At 42.5% G+C, this 19,257-nt stretch overlaps 1 protein-coding gene across 1 annotated transcript in view; it reads right to left on the reverse strand.

Annotated features, from left to right (window-relative positions):
- OVCH1 (ovochymase 1) overlaps positions 1-19,257 on the reverse strand; it is a 1,371,455-nt gene that overhangs the window by 54,099 nt on the left and 1,298,099 nt on the right. Inside the window, exon 33 of the mRNA XM_078673763.1 lies at positions 5,035-5,165. Coding sequence (XP_078529889.1) covers positions 5,035-5,165 — 131 coding nt within the window. The remainder of the gene's footprint in view (positions 1-5,034; positions 5,166-19,257) is intronic.

Below are 19,257 nucleotides of genomic sequence, written 5' to 3' on the forward strand. Positions count from 1 at the left end.
ATATGGATGTATGCGTTCTAGTGAGAACCTTTTTAGTTCTTTGGCTAGTTTTTGCAACAATGATTCAAATAGCATATCCTCAAATGACAGTTCAGACCAAAGTGGGGATGATTCCACAAAGCGTGGGAGAGGAAACTACCGCAATAGGAGGGGGAATAGGAGAGGACAGAATAACTTCTGGAGACCACCATACTTTCAAAATGGAGGCCCAAATATGCCTTTTCTCCCTTTTAACCCACAATTCCAAGGATGGCCTAATCCTTATTTTGAAGTACCCATGAACCATCAAATGCAACAAGGGGGCCATAACTACCAACAAGGACGTCCTTTTTTAGGGAATGGCCAGTCCAACCGCCGGTCCCGACAAAAAGGGATAACCTGGTCCGACCAAACAAGGCAAGTCAAAACCAGGAGTGTAACGAAGGCCAAGACGGGATCGGGCGCAACAACCTCGTCGTCAACTTGACTGACAGAATCCTAACTAAGGATCAACTCAGCGTCCTGAATAAAGGACTTGGGTATGTCCCCACTCCAAGAACTGACATCTTCAAAACAAAATGCGAGCTCGCAGCCTTTTGCCGTACCCTGAAACTAAAAGCCTTTTTTAAAGACAACCAACAATTACACAAGAAGGAGATACAACACTGAGGAATAAATCGACATTCTGCCCCCTCAACTCACAAGTCCCAATTGAAATATGCACCTTTGAACAGGCAATTATGAAGGAAGTTGACCTATTGCATAATCAACCACAGAAACCTTTTCAAAATATCACCAAGGCGGAACAACTGGCTCTCACTGAACTCAAGAACGATAGAGAAATCGTAATCAAACCGGCGGACAAAGGGGGAGGAGTAGTCTTATTAACAACAGCTGGATATGACAAACAGTGTATGGACTTCCTTGCAGATACAACATTTTATGAGGTTCTAACAAGAGACCCAACTGCCCGTCTACAAAGAACAATATCCATGATGGTGGAAGAAGCGGAAGCCAACAATTGGGTGTCCAAAAAGGAGGCAGAATATCTGGAAGTAAAAACACCAGTAACACCATACTTCTACTCCTTACCAAAAACGCATAAAGGCAAAATGCCACCACCAGGGAGACCAATTGTGTCCGGAATCAATTCAATTTTGGAACCACTGTCAGAATTTGCAGACCAATATTTTAGACCATTGGTCCAAAAGACACCCACCTATCTGAAGGACACAAGAGACCTCCTAAACATGTTACAAAACTTTGAGTACTCGGAAGGAACAATGCTCTTAGTGGGCTTAGATGTAGAGAGTCTCTACTCTAGTTTGCCACAACAAAAAACACTAGACACTCTTGAAACAATTCTCTTTAACATTGACTGGCCAAACAAACCCCCCAGACATTTTGCTTTGGAGTGCTGTAGATTAGCTCTAATGGAAAATTTCTTCAAACACAAAGACACCCTCTTCCTTCAACGACATGGAGTATCAATGGGCAGTACATTTGCCCCAAGTGTGCCGGGGTTGTACGTTAGCACCTTTGAACGCACCTTCGTTCAGAATGAGAACAATCCCTTTCTTCATCATATTCTCTTTTGGAAGAGATATATAGGTGATATCTTTTTCATTTGGAAGGGTGATAAGGAAACCTTGACGGACTTTCATCGCTGGCTTAATACCCAAGATGAATGCTTGAAATTTACATACACTGCCAATGAAAGTACTTTAGATTTTTTAGACATTACCATCTTTTCTAGAGACAATACTTTGCACACCCGTACTTTCTTTAAACCGACGGCCAAGAATAGCCTACTATCTTTTCAAAGCTTTCATCCAAGACCCTTACGGGAAAATCTCCCGTACAGCCAATTCCTTCGCTTGAGGAGAAATTGCAGCTCAATTACTGACTACAAAAGTCAAGCGAATGACCTATGTGACAAACTACTGGTTCGTCAATATCCAAAGAAGGTGATCAACACATGCAAGAAACGTGCCCGCAACCAACCAAGAGAAGCACTCCTAGAGACGTGTGCTAAATTGAAGGAAGATAGGATCACATGTGTAACTACTTATAGCCCAGTCACCAACCAAGTGAAGAAAATAATCAACAGAAACTGGAGAATAGTAACATCTCACAATCTGAATTGGCCGAAACCGATGTTTGCCAACAAGAGAAGCCGCAACCTCAAGGACTTGCTGGTGCACACGAGACCCCCACCTAAGAAAAAGAAAGACACACCTGGACTGTGGAATAACAGCCCAGTAACAGGCCATTACCCATGTGGAAACTGTACAGTTTGTGACACTACAAAACCCACAAAGGAATTACAGCTGCTTCCCAACTTCAATTGGAAATTAAAAAGACATACGAACTGCAAGACAAGCCATGTCATTTACATGATAACTTGCCCGTGTCAAATGAGATATATTGGCATGACCTGTCGTAAAGCAAAACAAAGACTTTGCGAACACCGCAGCAATGTGAACTGTAAAAAAACAACCACAAAAATGTCAACTCACTACAAAGAATCTGGGCACTCTGTGAATGACCTACAGTGGGTCATCCTGGAAACCCTTGAAACTGTGGACAGGAATGCAGCTAAAATTTTATTTGAAAAAGAGCAACGTTGGGTGCACAGACTTAAGACAGACAGTGAGGGCCTGAATGATGCCGTTCCGTGGTTATGTCCTAACAAATAATTGATATTTTGCCTGAATTACGAATTCTCTAACACTCTTTAACTATGAGAAAATTCAGAATGAGCGCCTAAAGAGTACATTCTCATAAACTCCATTTGTCATCTTTTTCCAAGCTAGAAATGATTACAATTCTCATCTGAAAATTAGGTATGACAATTTAGTACAACTAATAAGTACAAACACTCGAGTAACTCTTCAGTATCCATCACTATGCAATAAAAGAAGACAGGTTACACACTGGCGATTGATTCCGGGTCACCAAGGGCAGAGACAGCACAAGCTGCTAGACGGGTTTTTGAAGGCTAGAGGTATCGAGGAGCATTGTCCTTTTCGTTATGGAGTAAACCGCAAGTATTAAAACCCCTTTACTAAACTCTTTTTTCCTCACTCCAAACAGTAAAGCCTCCCCCTAACTGCCGTGGTTCCCGAGGAGACAAGTCTTACATAATGTAGAGGTACATCCCATAAGGTCTAGTTACGCATAAGCGCATGTGAAGACCCTGCTCTGTACTGAGTTTTGCTTAGTTCTAGACTTGTTAGTAGTGCCTACTTATTGAATAGAATCTCCTTCTGAATAGGCTTTCCAAAGTGCGCATTTAAAGATACTATAGCGGCAGTATGCACATGTTTGATTTTCAGAATACATGTAGAACGAGTGCTTGGTACCGTCTAATAACAAATGCATGTACTTTGAAATAATAGCAAGAGTCTATACTCGAACAGGTATTACATTGTTATACCAATGTCTAAGATAATCGTGATGACACAGTAAAATTGATAAGCGCCTTTGACGTCATGGTAATGTAACAATGAAATTGCGCCTTAAAGTAAATAGCGCTTTTAATATCAGGGCACTGTAAAGAAATGATCTCATGACGCCTAAATACGACTTTGGGATTTATACATTACAATATTCCGCATAGAATTTTGAGAATGAGTAAGTTGACGCTTAATATGAATGTGACTCTGAGTCTAGTATTGCACAACTCGCTTTTAATTATATGTTTTTTTAATAATATGCTTCATAATTCTCAACTGTGTCTCTATGTCATTGTACATTGCTGAAGTGTCTTTTCCCACTTATTCGCTACAAATGTGGTTGCACTATCTCCCTTTTCTCTTACTACAGGTACAAATGTGACCTACTACCACAAAACGAATCAAGTTACAAATTTACCTTTTCTTCCACTTAATCACTTTATGGTCCTGAGGAAAGCCGACTGACCAACAGGCAGATAAGGCTGAAACATGTCGACCACTTTTAACCTCACAAGATTAGTGCGCTAAAATTCCTAAATAAATCCATAGCGACACGCCTTAACCTTCTACCCGAATCCAGAAATATTAAAGTTGAACCTCTGGATGTCCGGGTATTTTAGAACACCTTTATAGCACTATTTCACTTATTCACCATCACTACTGTTTTAACCAATGGTACAACCTCCTGGCGGAGGGTGCAAACAAAAACTGACCCAAGGATTACGCACGGACACGTGTTACAAGAAGCGGGGACACATCATATACCGCTACACGACTCTGAGAAAACACGTGTATGAGGGTCTTTTATTTGGGAGACACCTACCGATCCACCTGCAGACCTTGGTTATGCAGGACCAGTGATCCTTTCCACATTGATTTATAATTATTGAAAGGAGATTGAAAGGATCTCTACTCTCTCTCCCTCCACCAATTGATGATACATACACACTATTCTACATGGAAGCACAGCTTGACTGTGGCAACAGAAAACCTACATGAATGAAGGTTGATAGATGGGGATCAGACAGACTGGGGGTTGGGGGGGGGGGACAAAGAAGGGTAGCCTGCGAGATAACAGGGTGAATATCAGAAGTAAAATTCAAAATGGGGAAGGAGGAGGAAGGAAGAGGAGGGCACATTTACTGAACAATGACAATGAAAGGACATGAATGACAAATTATGATAAAAAAAAGAGAACAAGGGGAGGGGGAAATTGATGGGGACGAAGAGGGAATGCTAAACAGATGGGTAAGAGAGGATGCCCATGAAAGAAAGCTTATTGGTGCGAGACTAGACAAGAAAGACCAGGTGTAGGTCCTGCTCTTAATAAATGAACTTTTAAATAAATATGCAACAAAGACAGGCAGATCAAATTAATGGCATGACAATAGTAATGCCAAAATACAGAAAATAAAAGCGTGGAGAAATTTATTGTATTATTGTAAATTCAAACTGTACCGCTCATTCTGCATCACATAACTAATTCATCTGATATGCATATGCCCCACTAATCAAAAGTCTCTGTACCAATATAAAAATTGATCAGCTATGCCATGAAAACGTTGCTGCTATTAAAATCTACAAAAAAAATAGTTACCATGCATGATGATCCTGGTTTTCGAGTACATATGTGAATAGGATTAACATCTACATCCCAATATAAGATACACTCTTCATTAGAAATCAGTGTTACGGATGCTTGCTTCAAAACTGGTGAAAACTCATTTTCTGGAACACAAAAAGATGGAGAGTAATGTAAAATTGCCATCAAACCTGTGGGCTCGAAATAAATTGCAATATAATTTCTATCCAAAAACTATTGACAACTTTAAGGCACCCATACAACACAACAGTAAACACATAAGTACAAGGAATACAAAACTCAATAACCAATACAATAACACATGCAAACAAATATGGAACTAAAGCAATCAAAAACAGCCTCTCCAGCTTGCAAGAGGGTCGTGGCAAAGTCAGATTCAAAGTTCTTAACCCCTTCGGTGCTCATGACGGAACGGTTCCGCCATGAGCACTGGTAGGCGTGTGCTGACCACGGAACCGTTCCATCATCGCACCAGCCCCACCGTTCCCCCATGGGCTATCCATCTAACTCTCCCAAACAGGGATGGCACTGAAAGAGTTTCCGCTGCCACCCGGACCCACTCTCGGAAATCCCATGAAGTCAGGCGCGCGCCATCATGACGAGACGCCGGACCCTCTGGAAGCCGTTTGCTTCCAGCACGTCCAAAGGAAAAGGTAGATTTCCATGTGCAGCGTGGCATCGGGGGAGAGGAAAAAGTTTTTCCTTTCCCACGATTTGTCTGCAGGGCATTTTGCTGCACAATGGCTCATGGGTTCACGATCGTGCAGAAGGAATGCCCCCACTAGCATACATCGGTCCTATGTTGAGGACCATCTCCCCGAGGGGGTGCAAGGGGGGGGGCAGACAATCATTACACTGGGGATATGTATATTTTTATCTCCTTTACTAGCCGATTGGCCATTTCGGTAGTGACATAGCAGGTTGTAATGTTTTGTTTGTCATTTATATTCGTGATTGTAATGTTTTATTTCGCATTATTATTCTAGTTCAAGGCTTTTGCTCTTTTGACCGATGTTCCAGGTTACGGTTTCGTCACTGGTAATTCTGCAGTTTGTGTAGTTGCATGTGTTTGGTAAGAAAACTTTTTTTGTACTATTTACTCTAAATTAGTATCATTTCCCTGCAAGAATGTTTTTTTGTAAATAGTGTAATAATAGCAGTATGTTTAGCTTCTGTTTTATTGTGTGTGAAAATAAATCTTTGTGCATTTGGTCTTCTTGTGAGTAATTTTCTTTTCTTTCTTTCTAGCGGGATATCGTTGGTTTTTGCTTTGTCTCTGTAGAGTAGGTGCTGGCTAGTCTAGTTGTCTCTGGCAAATGGGTGGTATAGTTTTTGAGTATATAGATCTTTGTGATAAAGCCACAATTGTTTATTACTTATTTTGCTCAGTGTTGATTATTGTTGACTTGTTTGTGAAGTCTTTTTTTTAGTGCGGATTATTATGGCTAGCTGCAGGATGACTGCTCAGCGGGTTGTTGGTATGCTTTTCGAGTCTTCCTCTGACCGGATTATTAGACTGACTCTGCAGCTGAGGCAGAGGAGGGAGTGGAAGATTCTGGCAGTGAATTTTCTGTCCGAGAGGAATCATCTGATGATTAAGCCACGCTCAGTGCAGAGGAAGTGCCTGTTTTAGAGAAGGACATTGATGTGCCGATAGTGCAGCAAGATGTATCAGGATTGCAGCCTGGGGCTACAAGGCTTCCCATTGGAAGAGCTGACCTCTAGGTTGCCCAAAGACATGGTGCAGCCGGCGTTGCCTGCCTTTACTGGTGTCACAGGGTGAAGAGTGGATACAGAAAACATTTTTGCCTATACATTTTTTCAGTTTATGGAACAGTGTTTGAGGGACAACAGTGCCAGACCAAAGCCCCACTCTAAAGCAACACAATGGATTCCCACAAATCTGGTAGAGTTGAAGAAGTTCTTGGGTTTAACTTTTTTGATGGTCTTAATAAGGAAGCCATCAATGTCTTCATATTGGTCTTGTAGTCCCTTGATGGCAACAGTTATATTTCCAGCAATCATGAGTCGTGATTGGTATTTGCTTCTGCTTCGAATGCTGTATTCTGTCGATAAATGTTTAGCGTTGCCATGTGATCACCCGGATTATGACCATTATTTTAAGATTTGGCTTGTCCTTAATCACTTTGTAGATCATTTTTCTGAGAAAAATGCTCCAGGGAAAGAAATATCTCCAGGGAAAAAGTTGCTCCAGGGAAAGAAATATCTGTGGATGAGTCTTTAGTCTTTTGAAAGGCTACTTGTTTATTAGGCAGTATATTCCTAGCAAAAGGGTACACTATGGAATTAAGATGTATATGCTGTGTGACAGTAGAACTGGATATGTTTCTAAGTTCAGGGTGTACACTGGTAGCGATTGCAGGATTGACCCCCCTGGTTGTCCATCCACTTTTGGAGATAATCTTGGCAGAGGACTTTTTAACAAAGGCCACCATTTATATGTAGATAACTGCACACCAGTGTAGAAGTTGTTTAGGGAATTGGTCAAAGTGGACACAGTTGCTTGTGGCACAATCCACTCGAACCATAAAGTTTTCCCTAAATAACTTATTTGTCAAAAGCTTGAGTGGGGACAATGCAGTGCGTTGCGTAGTGATGAACTTCTAGATGTGAAGTGTGCAGACAGGAGAGATGTCTACATGCTGGCTACCATCCATAATGAAAGTACTTCTTCACCTGTAACTGTTTAGGGTCAGGTTGCTTTAGTGCTCAAAATATTGTGCATTTTAGACTATGATAGGTACATGGATGGTGTTGATAGAGTAGATCAGAGGTTGGAACTTTACATTGCTCTTCGTAAAGCTTACATTGGGTATAAGAAGTTGGCTGTCCATCTTTTCTACTTAGCAGCTTGGTCTGTATGGTTTTATATTTTTTGTTCAGTTTCAAGGTTGGCATTGGTGCAATGTATTTCGTTACAGCTTTTGTGTTTGCAGTTTTATATCTACTTGCAATTTGCTTGTGTTTTCTTTTTTGGAAAAAATCACCAAAATGTGATGACTGTGTGCATGGACTAGTGCTTAGCTGCCAGTGTGTGTGGACTGGCACTTGACTGGCGGTGTGTGAGGACCTGTGCTTGGCTGGTGGCGTGCGTGGACTGGCGCTTGGCTGGTGGCGTGCGTGGACTGGCGCTTGGCTGGGAGGTATGCGTGGAACTGGTGCTTGGCGGGAGGTATGCGTGGGCTGGCGGTGTGCATGGACTGGCGCTTGGCTGGTGGTGTGTGTGGACTGGCGCTTGACTGGTGGTGTGTGTGGACTGGCGCTTGGCTGGCGGTAAAGGAGTATTGATTTGCTGTGGTCACTTCACACACTGGTGGCCAAATGGCAGTCCACACAATCAGTCAGCCAAGTGTGGTTGCTGTGTCAGGAATGTGGGCGTATGAAAGTGATGGGCCCTTGAATGCTGCTGTCTGTTGATACAAGTGTTTTAATGTGCTGGGCCAGTAGCTGGTGGTGTGAATGGTTTTGTGTGGGTCACATGTATGAAAGGTGTGTGAATGGCCTGTAAAGAAGTTGGTGCCTTGTCGCGGCTTTACAGCTCAGGGGCTGTGAGTTGTCCTTTCAATTATTAACAGTGCATTTCATTTTTGTGAAATCTCTTGTTAATAACATTTTATATATTGAACGATCACTCACCCTTGTATGTGTGTGTACTTGAGGTATATGTGGTTGTGCAGTAATAATGGTCTTTTCTGTCTTTCTCTGGCAGGGTGTACATTGTCTCTTTTTGTAAATATTGCAACGGGTTGGTTCCGTGGCCGGCGGTGTGAATGGTCTTGCGTTTATCACGTACAAAAGGTGTGTGAATGGCCTGTAAAGCTTTTTGGGCCTTGACGCATTTACAGCTCACGAGTTGTGAATTACTGGTTCAGTTTTTTTCTGTTCAATTATTAACCGTGCACTTCATTTTTGTGAAATATCTTGTTAATAAAGTTTTATATATTGAAGCATCAACCACGTGCCAAATCCAACCAGTATGTGTACTTGAGGAATAGACGGCTGTGCAGTAATGATGATCTTTTCTGTCTTTCTCTGCCAATGTGCACATTCCCTCTAGGGAAAATCTAGCAACTCTAGATGTTTTAATAAACAAACCACCCAGGGGAGTACACAGTGGTCTCTCTCATGGATCCCATCAAGTTTTCTTACCCACAATATCCTGCAAACCTCAAAATGTGACTGAAATCACACTTTCCTTGCATGACTGTGCCATAATGTTCCAGATTCAGAAAGAAACCAAATAATACTTTCCACCAACCATTGTCTCAGGTCTTCTGATAAAAATGGTACCCATTTGTGGAGGTGGGTCTAGTGCCCGCGACAGGAAACAGCCCAAAATGCAACGTGGACACATCACATTTATCAGTGAAAATTGACCATTTTTACGCAATGTGCCTAGCTGTGGATTTTGGACCCCAGCTCAGCCAGCACTTTGGGTGCTTCCCCGTTACAGGTACTTGGCCTACCCAAACAAGTGAGGTACCATTTTTATCAAGAAACTTGGGGAAATGCTGGTTGGGTGGAAGTTCGTGGCTCCCTGCAGATTCCAGAACTTTCCATCACAGAAATATGTGGAAAATGTGATTTGTTTGGACAAAGTTTGAAGTTTGCAAAGGATTCTGGGTAACAGAACCTGGTGAGACCCACACAAAGGACCCCGTCCTGGGTTCCACTCGATGACTAGTGTTAAAAAATGTACAGGTTTGCTAGGTTTCTCTAGGTGCCTGCTGAGCTAGGGTCCAAAATCTACAGCTAGGCACATTGTGAAAAAATGGTCAGTTATCACTGGAGAAATGTGATGTGTCCACGTTGCGGTTTGACTCGTTTCCGGTCACAGGCACTAAGCCTACTCACACAAGTGAGATACCATTTTTATTGGGAGACTTGGGGAAACACAGAATAGTAGAAGGTGTTGTTACCAATTGACTTTCTATGCAATTTTTGCTTCCAAATGTAAGACAGTGTTTAAAAAAAGAAGTCCTTTTAAAAAAATGCCCTCTAATTAACATGCTAATATGGGTCCCCACAAATTCAGAGATGTGCAAAATAACCACTGCTTCTAAACTCCATATGTTGTTACTATTTCGGAAATACATAGGTTTCCTTTATACCTATTTTTCACGCTTTATATCTTACCAAATGCAGCTCAGTTATTGGCTTTGGGTACCTTAGGTTCTTGATGAACCTAAAAGTCCTATGTATCACCGCAGCCAGAAGGACCCAGAGGAAATAACAGTATATTGCTTTGAAAAATCTGCCATACTTCGTAGACGTTACAGTAGAAAACGTAGGTACAAATGGCAGTTTTATTCAACTTAATTTCAATATTTTTTATTTCAACTGTTACTTTCTAAAGGAAAAACTTGAAGCATCTACACAAATGACCTCTTGCTGAATGTCTATATTTTAGAAATGTTTAGATTTCCAGGATCCATTATTGGTTTTACGCCCATTTCTACCACTAACTGGAAAGAGGTTGAAAGCACAAAAATAAGAAAAATAGGCCATGTCCCAGTAAAATGCCAAAACTGTGTAGAAAATGTAAGTTTTCTGACAGAAGTCGGCCTGTCCTGAAAGCTGGGAAAATAGTGATGTTAACACTGCACACCCTTTGTTGATACCATTTGCAGGGGAAAAAATGACGCTTTCGTCTGTAGCGCACCTTGTTTGCTTGAAAAAAAAAATGTAGCTGTATTTTGGCAAATTCCTTGGGCCCCTCTAGGGAAATCCACAAACCCTGGGTACCTTTAGAAGCCACAGGATGTTGGGGGAAAAAAGGACAAAATGATACAGGAGCCTAAGCACAAACTACCCCAAATATCAAAAAAAGGTTTAGCACGGGGGTAGAGGGAGAGGTCTAGCAGTGAAGAGGTTAAATAAACTAATCCTGATCACTTCCTGAAAAGACACAAGCATTTTGGCTGTAGCTCCATCCTCAATGCTGGTGGCAACTGTGCTTCTTCAACCAGTTCACATCCAGCTTAAAAGTGGTCCTTGTGTGAGGAATTGTCACAATTCCGTACATACTTGATGGTTCGGCAACACCAAACCCACAATGGCTGAGCCAGATACAACTCTTCTGAGGCACTTATCCGGCATAGCAGAGGAGCCGCCGCTGCCTAAATGAATATGTGACCAAATAGTAGCCAAGGTCTGATGAGCAGAGCAATGAGTAGGTCATGGAACTTTGTGAGAATTTCTTGGAAGGATAAGTCAAGCCCCATTTAACAAGTCAGGAGATGTCAGACGATTGGAATAGGAACCTATTGACACAGCTGTTAGCACATTTTTGAAGAAGTTGTTTTTGATTAAACCAAGAATGTGTTTTGTGAATTAGGTGTGTTTTTTAAATATTACTAAAGGCCATAGAGACCCAGTCTAGTGAAAAGGTCTCAATTTAGCTCAAAACAATTTCCAAAGGGGAGGTTTATTGCGAAAAAAGTGTCCTTAACTAGAAGACTAGCTTCATGAGCTCAACATTCAACCCTGGAACAACCCGGTTATCAGCCGTTTGCCAGTGTGAATGCCAGTAAGGCAGACATAACCATCAAACCCTCAGAAAGTCAACTTTAACCCCAACACAGGATACTCATCAACTAGCTGCCCTCCACCAAGTTTGACCACCATCTAACAAACTGGAGGCCACTCACCCCAGAAGACACCGCAGAAATCAAGCACACAGTCTACTCAGGAGCCCCCACTGTACCCTGCCTCCACCACATCTACAACTTAGGAGGAACCCTGATCAGCTCCAGCCCAACCACCATCATCATCAATGCCTCCATCCTTAGTGGAACCTTCCTAGACAACTGCACACACGCAAAGATCACAGCTCTCCTGAACAAACCTTCTGTAGACCTGGAAGGGATCATCAACTACAGACCCATCCTCACTCTTGCCCTTCCCATCCATAGTTATAGAGAAAGTAATCAACAGGCAACTATCCAACCATCTATAACAGCACCATCTTCAAGACATCACCCAGGTTTCTGCAGCAACAACAGCACGAAACCACCCTCATCACAGCAACTGATGACATTTGTACCATCATCGATAAAGGGAAACTGCATCTCATTCTCCTCAATCTCTCTGCGGCCTTCGACAATGTCTCCCAATGCAACCTTATCTCAAGACTCTACAACTCCAGAATACAAGGACCAGGGATGGTTTGCTTCCTTCCCATCAGATAGAACCCAATGAGAGACACCTGCAATACACAAGTCCTATTGACATTGTAGGGAGGGCCGGTAGTGGGTAATGCTTTGCAATATCCTACTGCATAACTTGCTTTTGTCTTCTTGATAGTGGTTTCAAGATGAAAGACTTGTTACTGAATTCAGAGTACAGCAGCTTTGACAGCTACATTCCTGGACTCTACTCTTGGTCTAGACTCCTTTTCATCGCCTTCCTCCGATGATACTTCCCCCTTGCTGATTCCACTTTGAGACTCAGGGCCTCCCCCCTCCCCAACAGTGGTGACCCCACAGACTGATGACTAATTCATTAAGCATATTTCAATTTGTTTTGCCTCTAAATTCAGATTTATCACAGCCCACTTACCCATCTCCTAGCCTTTGTTTCACTTAGCTGGGTGGGTTGGTGGGTGGTTAGGGTTGAGCGGGTGGCCATCTGGGGTCACCATAAATCCCTCCCCTTCTGGGCTGGGTGCCCTCGACTATACTTTGTCTAATGGGTGAACCTCTTTTGCACCCTTTTTTCACTCAATGGCCAGTACTACCCAACCATTCATAAAGTTCAGAAGTTGCTTTATTAGATTTGGGTAGCTGGCTATTTACCTACTACCAAGTAATATTTTTCTCATGCACCTTAAAGTCCTAACCTCCTCAGTCACAAACATCAGTCACATCGCATGCTTTATACTTCTGCCACATCAGAACACAGGGTCCAGGTGCTTTTGTAACTACTTCACTCTGTACCCAACTTTCTCTCCCGTTCACCATGCACCCACTCTAAACGAACTCTTCATTGCAATCATGGAACATTAGAGGGATGCACTCAGAACGTACGCACTACAAAATGTGATGTTTGCCATGCTAGACCTAGAGGTCACATATGTCCTAATCGTTGACACTGTATGGGATCCCACATGTTCTGGGCATAATTTATGCCCCTAAACACTGGGCAATCTACATTTCTGTAGAAGCTATCCATGCACATAGCAAAATTGGTTCCTCCCACAGGTACTGGGGAAGGCTTAAATTCTACACTAGATAGGTCACACCTTCCTCTACTCCATGCCTCTACTGTAGGTAGTGGCAAATCTCCATCATGCTGGCTTCGCCATTGGTCATGGTCGTCAACAGAAACCTGGGGTTAGGCTTTATTTCTACTACTCCCCCCGACATGAGCTCCATGTTCCGCTATACTGAATCCTCTGTTCATCCAAGCTATGTCCAAGGTTCTCCTCTGCCAATTTCCTAGTCAGACCTATCTCAGACCCCAGGCCCTTTCTAACTCTCCTGACTTGGGGGTAACTTCCTCTGCCCAATTCCTTCCTGGTACTTGCAGTGGTCTACACTTGAAGACCCAACTTTCTGTTGTACCCTTGCAGTCTGTACACTTAATTACTTTGAGGATAACCAGTGCTCTCCTACATCATGGGCGATGGAGTAGGAGGATTTAAAGTGGTTTTGCGCAGCCATTGCATCTGTGAGGTCTCAGGTGCATGCAAATCCACTGAAAGAGAGCTAGTCAAAGCAGGGTTGCTTCAGCCCAAGAGTAACAGATTACACTGTATCCATCATAAATTTGATATTGTGTCTTTATTCCTGAAATGCATCAAAGGTATCCCTCAATTGATAAATGCATTGCTGGGCATCAGCCTGCTTCACATATATGCTGAATGTTTAGATTGTGACCATTGTTATCTACTACTAATGTCAATATCCAATTCACAGTCTTCATCTGATTCACTAATGCATGTAAAACAATGCACAAAATGCCAATAAAGAGATTACAATTTTTATTTAAAAGAGCTAGTCCAGGCAGAAGATCCCTTCACATACCCAAACGAGCAGAAGTGTACAATGCAGCTTTAGCAATATGCTTCCTGCTGCAGTCACCCCTAACCCCCTGCTTAAACAAGAGTATCTTCCTGAGCATTTGCCTCATACAGGTCACTAGCCATTCTTAATTCAGATTAGAATTTTCTATTGATAATCCTATTTTTTCGTACCCTACAGGTCTTACCCTTTGGTCCATCTGGACTAGAACATGTTTTTCCCTCATATGAATACCTCTCAACCTGAGAAGGCTTTACAGGCTCCTCGAGGCCACGTTCCCAGCTTGACCCTTTTCCCACCTCATTGAGTTTAGACCTTGAGAAGGCCTTTGATACGTTAAAATTGGATTTTTTTTTCACAATCTTAAAGGGCTTTGAATTTGGGACTTTACTATCCTCCTCATTAGACTGCTATTCACATACCAGACAGTACAGGTTTGTATGGGTAAGGTCATCTCTCAGGCTCGGTAAGGTGACTCGGCAGGGTTGCACCTCGTCTCCCCATTTCCTTCACCTTGGCTATGGAGCCACTTGCGGTGTAAGCTGATGACTTGCTGACATGACACACAGTTTCATTTTACACAGACTACATACTCCTTTGTCTCATGGACCTCGGTAAAACCACTCTAGGATTATCTATACCTATGGGGACTTTACTGTTGCCTCTAGCCTATCGGTAGATTGGCAGAAATCTTGTGTCTTCCCGTTAGGCATGGATTCCACTGAGATGGAAGTGTATTTAGGTGGAGGGCTCCGTCAAAAAGAGGAACCCATCTTCCAGACAATTCTGTGGAGAGGGGGGCTCCAGAAGCTTCCTCCACTTCAAAGCTGTCACGAGGTACAAAACTAGGACCCCAGACCCTCTCTTTGGTACACTCCTGGACATATGGAAACTACGGAAGAAGAACTGCCCTTCTGCTTGTGGCCTGCCCTCCTGTCCAAGATGGGACCTGCTCCCTTCATCCCACGTTACCCGAGTGACTGCAGGGGATAGTTAGCTGGCCTCCTGTTCTGAGCTACTGGGGCTCAATAAGCTCCAGAAGCCTTCCTGCAACTGCTTAGCTCACCTGCTGCACTAGACCTGCCTGAGCCTGCTGGCCTCTGCAGGAGAATTCCTGATCTCCAAGAGGTGCCTCCCAGGTCCTGGACCCTTGGCGTGGCATCAGTTGAGCCAGTCCTGGAAGAAAAGGAAAAATCCTGAAGTTTTAGACTTTGTGATTGCAAACATGCCTGTTCACACCAAGATATTGCCGCCCACACCGACCGCCAATGCGAAGCTCCATTGAACTGGACTCTTCACGTCACAGTGATGACCAGCAATGCAAATTCTGTACTTCACGCAACAACATAGACAGCCCACAGTGACCGCCAATGTGAAGCTCCAGAAACAACTGTCTGCGACGCCCAGCCTCCTCTTCCCACTACAGCGAAGACCATCCACCGTGCTCTCTCTGCTCCTCACCGCCGCCTCCACCGAGAACTGGACTCTTTGTGCCAGACTTTGAGAAGGTACATTTTTCAGCTGGACTATTCTGGTCCCTTTATCCAGCCTGTACTTCATCACAGCCAGCCTAAACTTGCGACTTACACCAGGTCTTGCATGCAGAGATGACTGCAAGTGGTGCTTTGTGCTTTTAGGTGCTATATTTACTTTAAATCTCTGAATTTGCATATCTCCGGTTTTACAGATTGGATTTTCATAGTTTTATTGTCTAATAATTTATTAAAATGTACTCTACTCTTCTAAATTGGTGTGGGATTTTTCTTTTATTGGGATTTTCTTTTATTATGGTTTAGTGCTGCATAAATATTGGACACATTTTCTCTAATTTAAGTCGGACTGCTTTTGTGCTATCTGAGGGTTAAGCAGGGGTTAATTTATTGACTTTTGTGGTTCACCCTGACAAGAATTGTGGCTGTTGCTAGGGAAGGGCTCACATTCCCCTCAAATAACCCAATTCCTGACTTTCATGGCGCATATTGGTCTTACACAGTTTTCTATATTACTTTGCTAACCTTCCCTTATTACTCACATGCAAGTTCTTCCGGGAGATAGACAAGCTCCTGGGCAAACTCATCTGGCACAACAGATGGCTTTTCCGAAATTGCACCTCTCAGTTGAGGCTTGTAGCAATGCGACCCCCGAATACAAGCTTAGTTTTCTCTCAGCTCAGCTTCAGTGGTTAAGCATGTGGCCTTCAGGCATTTCCCTTGAGCAGACATGTGCCATGGGGTGCCCGCTCTGCCCTGATGAACGGAATGGTTTTTTAGTGTCTGGTGATCACCGGAAGCATACATACACCACCTTCTTAAGGTCCAGTAGTGGTGCTGCTCAAGAGCCCTACACATTACTTAACATACGATACCCTAACACCGTCGCTTTAGTGAAACCAGTAACTGTTGGTGTGTCTAGTATAGCATGCGGTTTGATCAGTGTGTGAAATTCAGAGCACATATATCAGTATGTTGGCATGGGGCCCAATGTACAGCAAAATGGACCATGGTAGAGCAACTAAATCTGGGACTGGATACAAAGATGATGTGGATCCAATAACTTGCCAACAGTGGCATGAAGTGAGGTCAGACACCAAGTGGATAAACCAGACAATAGCCTTTCAGCAATCTGGCATTATAGAGAAGCCCTAGAACATGCACTTGATGTGGTGGTCAACGGACCTCAACTTACTTAAAGCAGACCAGTTAGAAACTGTGAAGAGAGTCACAGGAGCAGAGCGCTCTCTTGCGAAGCTGCACCAAGAAATTAAAGCTCTAAAGGCCAATCTACACAAATTACAGCCTAGTGTACATACCTTGGAGAGACACGCAGAGGATGGGGAAGGGCGTTCATTAGAATAATGGGAATGCCTGAAAAAGGGGAAAATTTCTAGTCCCTGATTACACCACTTTTCAATTTAGGAAACAAACATTCATGAAAATTAGGATGTCTGAGATAGCTCAAACTGAAATACTCTTCTATTCCCAGTCACATGGAAAGTTATGAATAAAGGTACGATACCGTTTTGTATAGCGCTTGAAGAGGTTTGCAAGTGGCTAATGAATTGGGTAGCTGCCAATAGAAAAACTTTGGACAGACCCTGTCCTAGGAGGATTATGAACATAACCTATTAGAACTGGTAGCTAAGGATTACTGGTGAGGCTGTGCAACAAACTACTGAAAGTTGCTAGTTGTTTGAATGCTGTTAGTGTATCTTCTCATCCAACTGGATCTCTGAAGCCTCAAGCTCAGAAGATGAGGGCGGCACAGAGCCAGGTACTCCTCCAGGTGACTCCTATGGCAGAGTGCATTGTTTCTTGAACACTTTGGATTATGTTCACAATATGGTGCAGTTTTTTTTATCGTGGCAAATTCCTTGGGAGGGATATGTATTTGTATATAATACCCCCTAATGGGGGGCACGCTCGAAGGAGCTGAGTGAAGTAGTTCTCTCCTGCTGTTAATAATGGGTGCCAATTGCAGTCTTCTAGGTCAGCCCGACCTGCCCACATCTCTCTCTATTATGTTAGGGTTAATTTTACGTGAGTTGCTAGATGGGCATAGATGTTTGGGTACTAGGCCCTGGGTTGGTAGGGAATGAACATTTTATTTGGCTAATCATATGTTTGCACCAAGGGCTTTACTGAAAATCAATGGCACCAATTGGCCCAGGACTAGAATTACAAGAGCAATATAGCATTGGGGCAATGTTGAAAATTAACCCTGTGAAATAGGCAAGCCGTGTTGGAGTGCTGTACCCCTTCTATTGCAGCTGTATGGAAACACTTTGCTACATTTTACTAAGTTATAATGTCAGGAGGTTATGTAACCCCCATAAAAAACCAAAAACATATTTGTATATTAAAAGTAGTGTAGCCTTTTGCACTACTTTAGGAAACTCACCTGATTAAGGAGGAAGGTCTTAAATTAAGAAAGAGGTGGGGAGACCCTATTTTTTCCATAAATAACACTCCACCTTTGCTAGAGGTACGCTTATATGGGTCAACACAAGGAATCAGTTTCCTAGGACAGATCATATGTTGCATCATTTGGAGAGATTTACATTTCTCACCGACAGATTGAATGGGAAGCCTTTGAGGACAGTGAATTTATATGCTCCAAACAACCAGCAGGTAGAATTCTTGGACTGATTTATTCCACACCTTATGAACGTTCAGGAGACGCCCTCCATATGAGGTGTAGGCTGCAATTTTTTAATTGGATATGACATTTTGTAAATAGGCATAAGAAGCATTTATTTAGTATTACAAATAATTTTACTATTTGTTGAATTGTATGCTCTACAGTGTAGTCACTGAAAAATGGCTGCTTTAATCTAGGACAAACATGGTAAGAAATAAGAATTTTTGTGATCACTAAAATGCACTCCACCTCCATGGAGGTTCCCTAAAGTAACTATAAATTGTGCCTGCACCATGCACAGTGTTATCAGGCATAGCATTTCAGTTGTCATCAATGATGTCATAGGACATGTCATGAGTGATGTAATATGTGAGGTAGTTAGCAGTGCATGACAAGGGCATAGCTACAGTTACTTTAGAGCATGAGTTATAGTTATTAGAAAACGATAATTGGTGAACTTCAGTGTTAGTTTAAAATGGTATGCTTTAACTGACCTTTCTAACCTCATTATTAGGTCACTTTAATCTTTGTTAAAGTGAATTTCTATTTTCTTTTAATGTGAAGTAAGCTGTCCATGGCTGTATAGGCCTAGGGTCGGGGCGCACTGCTGACTATGTGATGTAACAATATAAAGGGTGTCATTTTCAGTAAGGCAGACCTACTGACTTTGTCAAAGGATCAGTACATCAAAATCCAAAGAGCGGGCTATTGGCTCTATCAAGTGTCAGGCACATCAACGTTTATAGAGCAGATCTTTGGTCGTTTTCAAAAGGGAACCGATATTTATAATCAAATGTATATTTTATACACTCGCACATTGCAATGTATAGTAAGAGTGATTGTCATAAAATATAGTCAATAAAGCCTCAATAAAACAAACCAGGAAGGGGGGGCTTTTTTATCAGGGGTGGCTGCAGATCTTCTGCTGTGTGAAATATCTATAAACTCTGAACCTTATTTTTTCAAAATTTAAAACTGCTTTACACTAAATCAAGCTTTCTGGACCAAGATATAGAGATGTCATCAGTGAAGTCAC

The sequence above is a fragment of the Lissotriton helveticus genome, chromosome 1_1, assembly GCF_964261635.1.
Source record: "Lissotriton helveticus chromosome 1_1, aLisHel1.1, whole genome shotgun sequence".
In the NCBI taxonomy this organism is placed as follows: domain Eukaryota; kingdom Metazoa; phylum Chordata; class Amphibia; order Caudata; family Salamandridae; genus Lissotriton; species Lissotriton helveticus.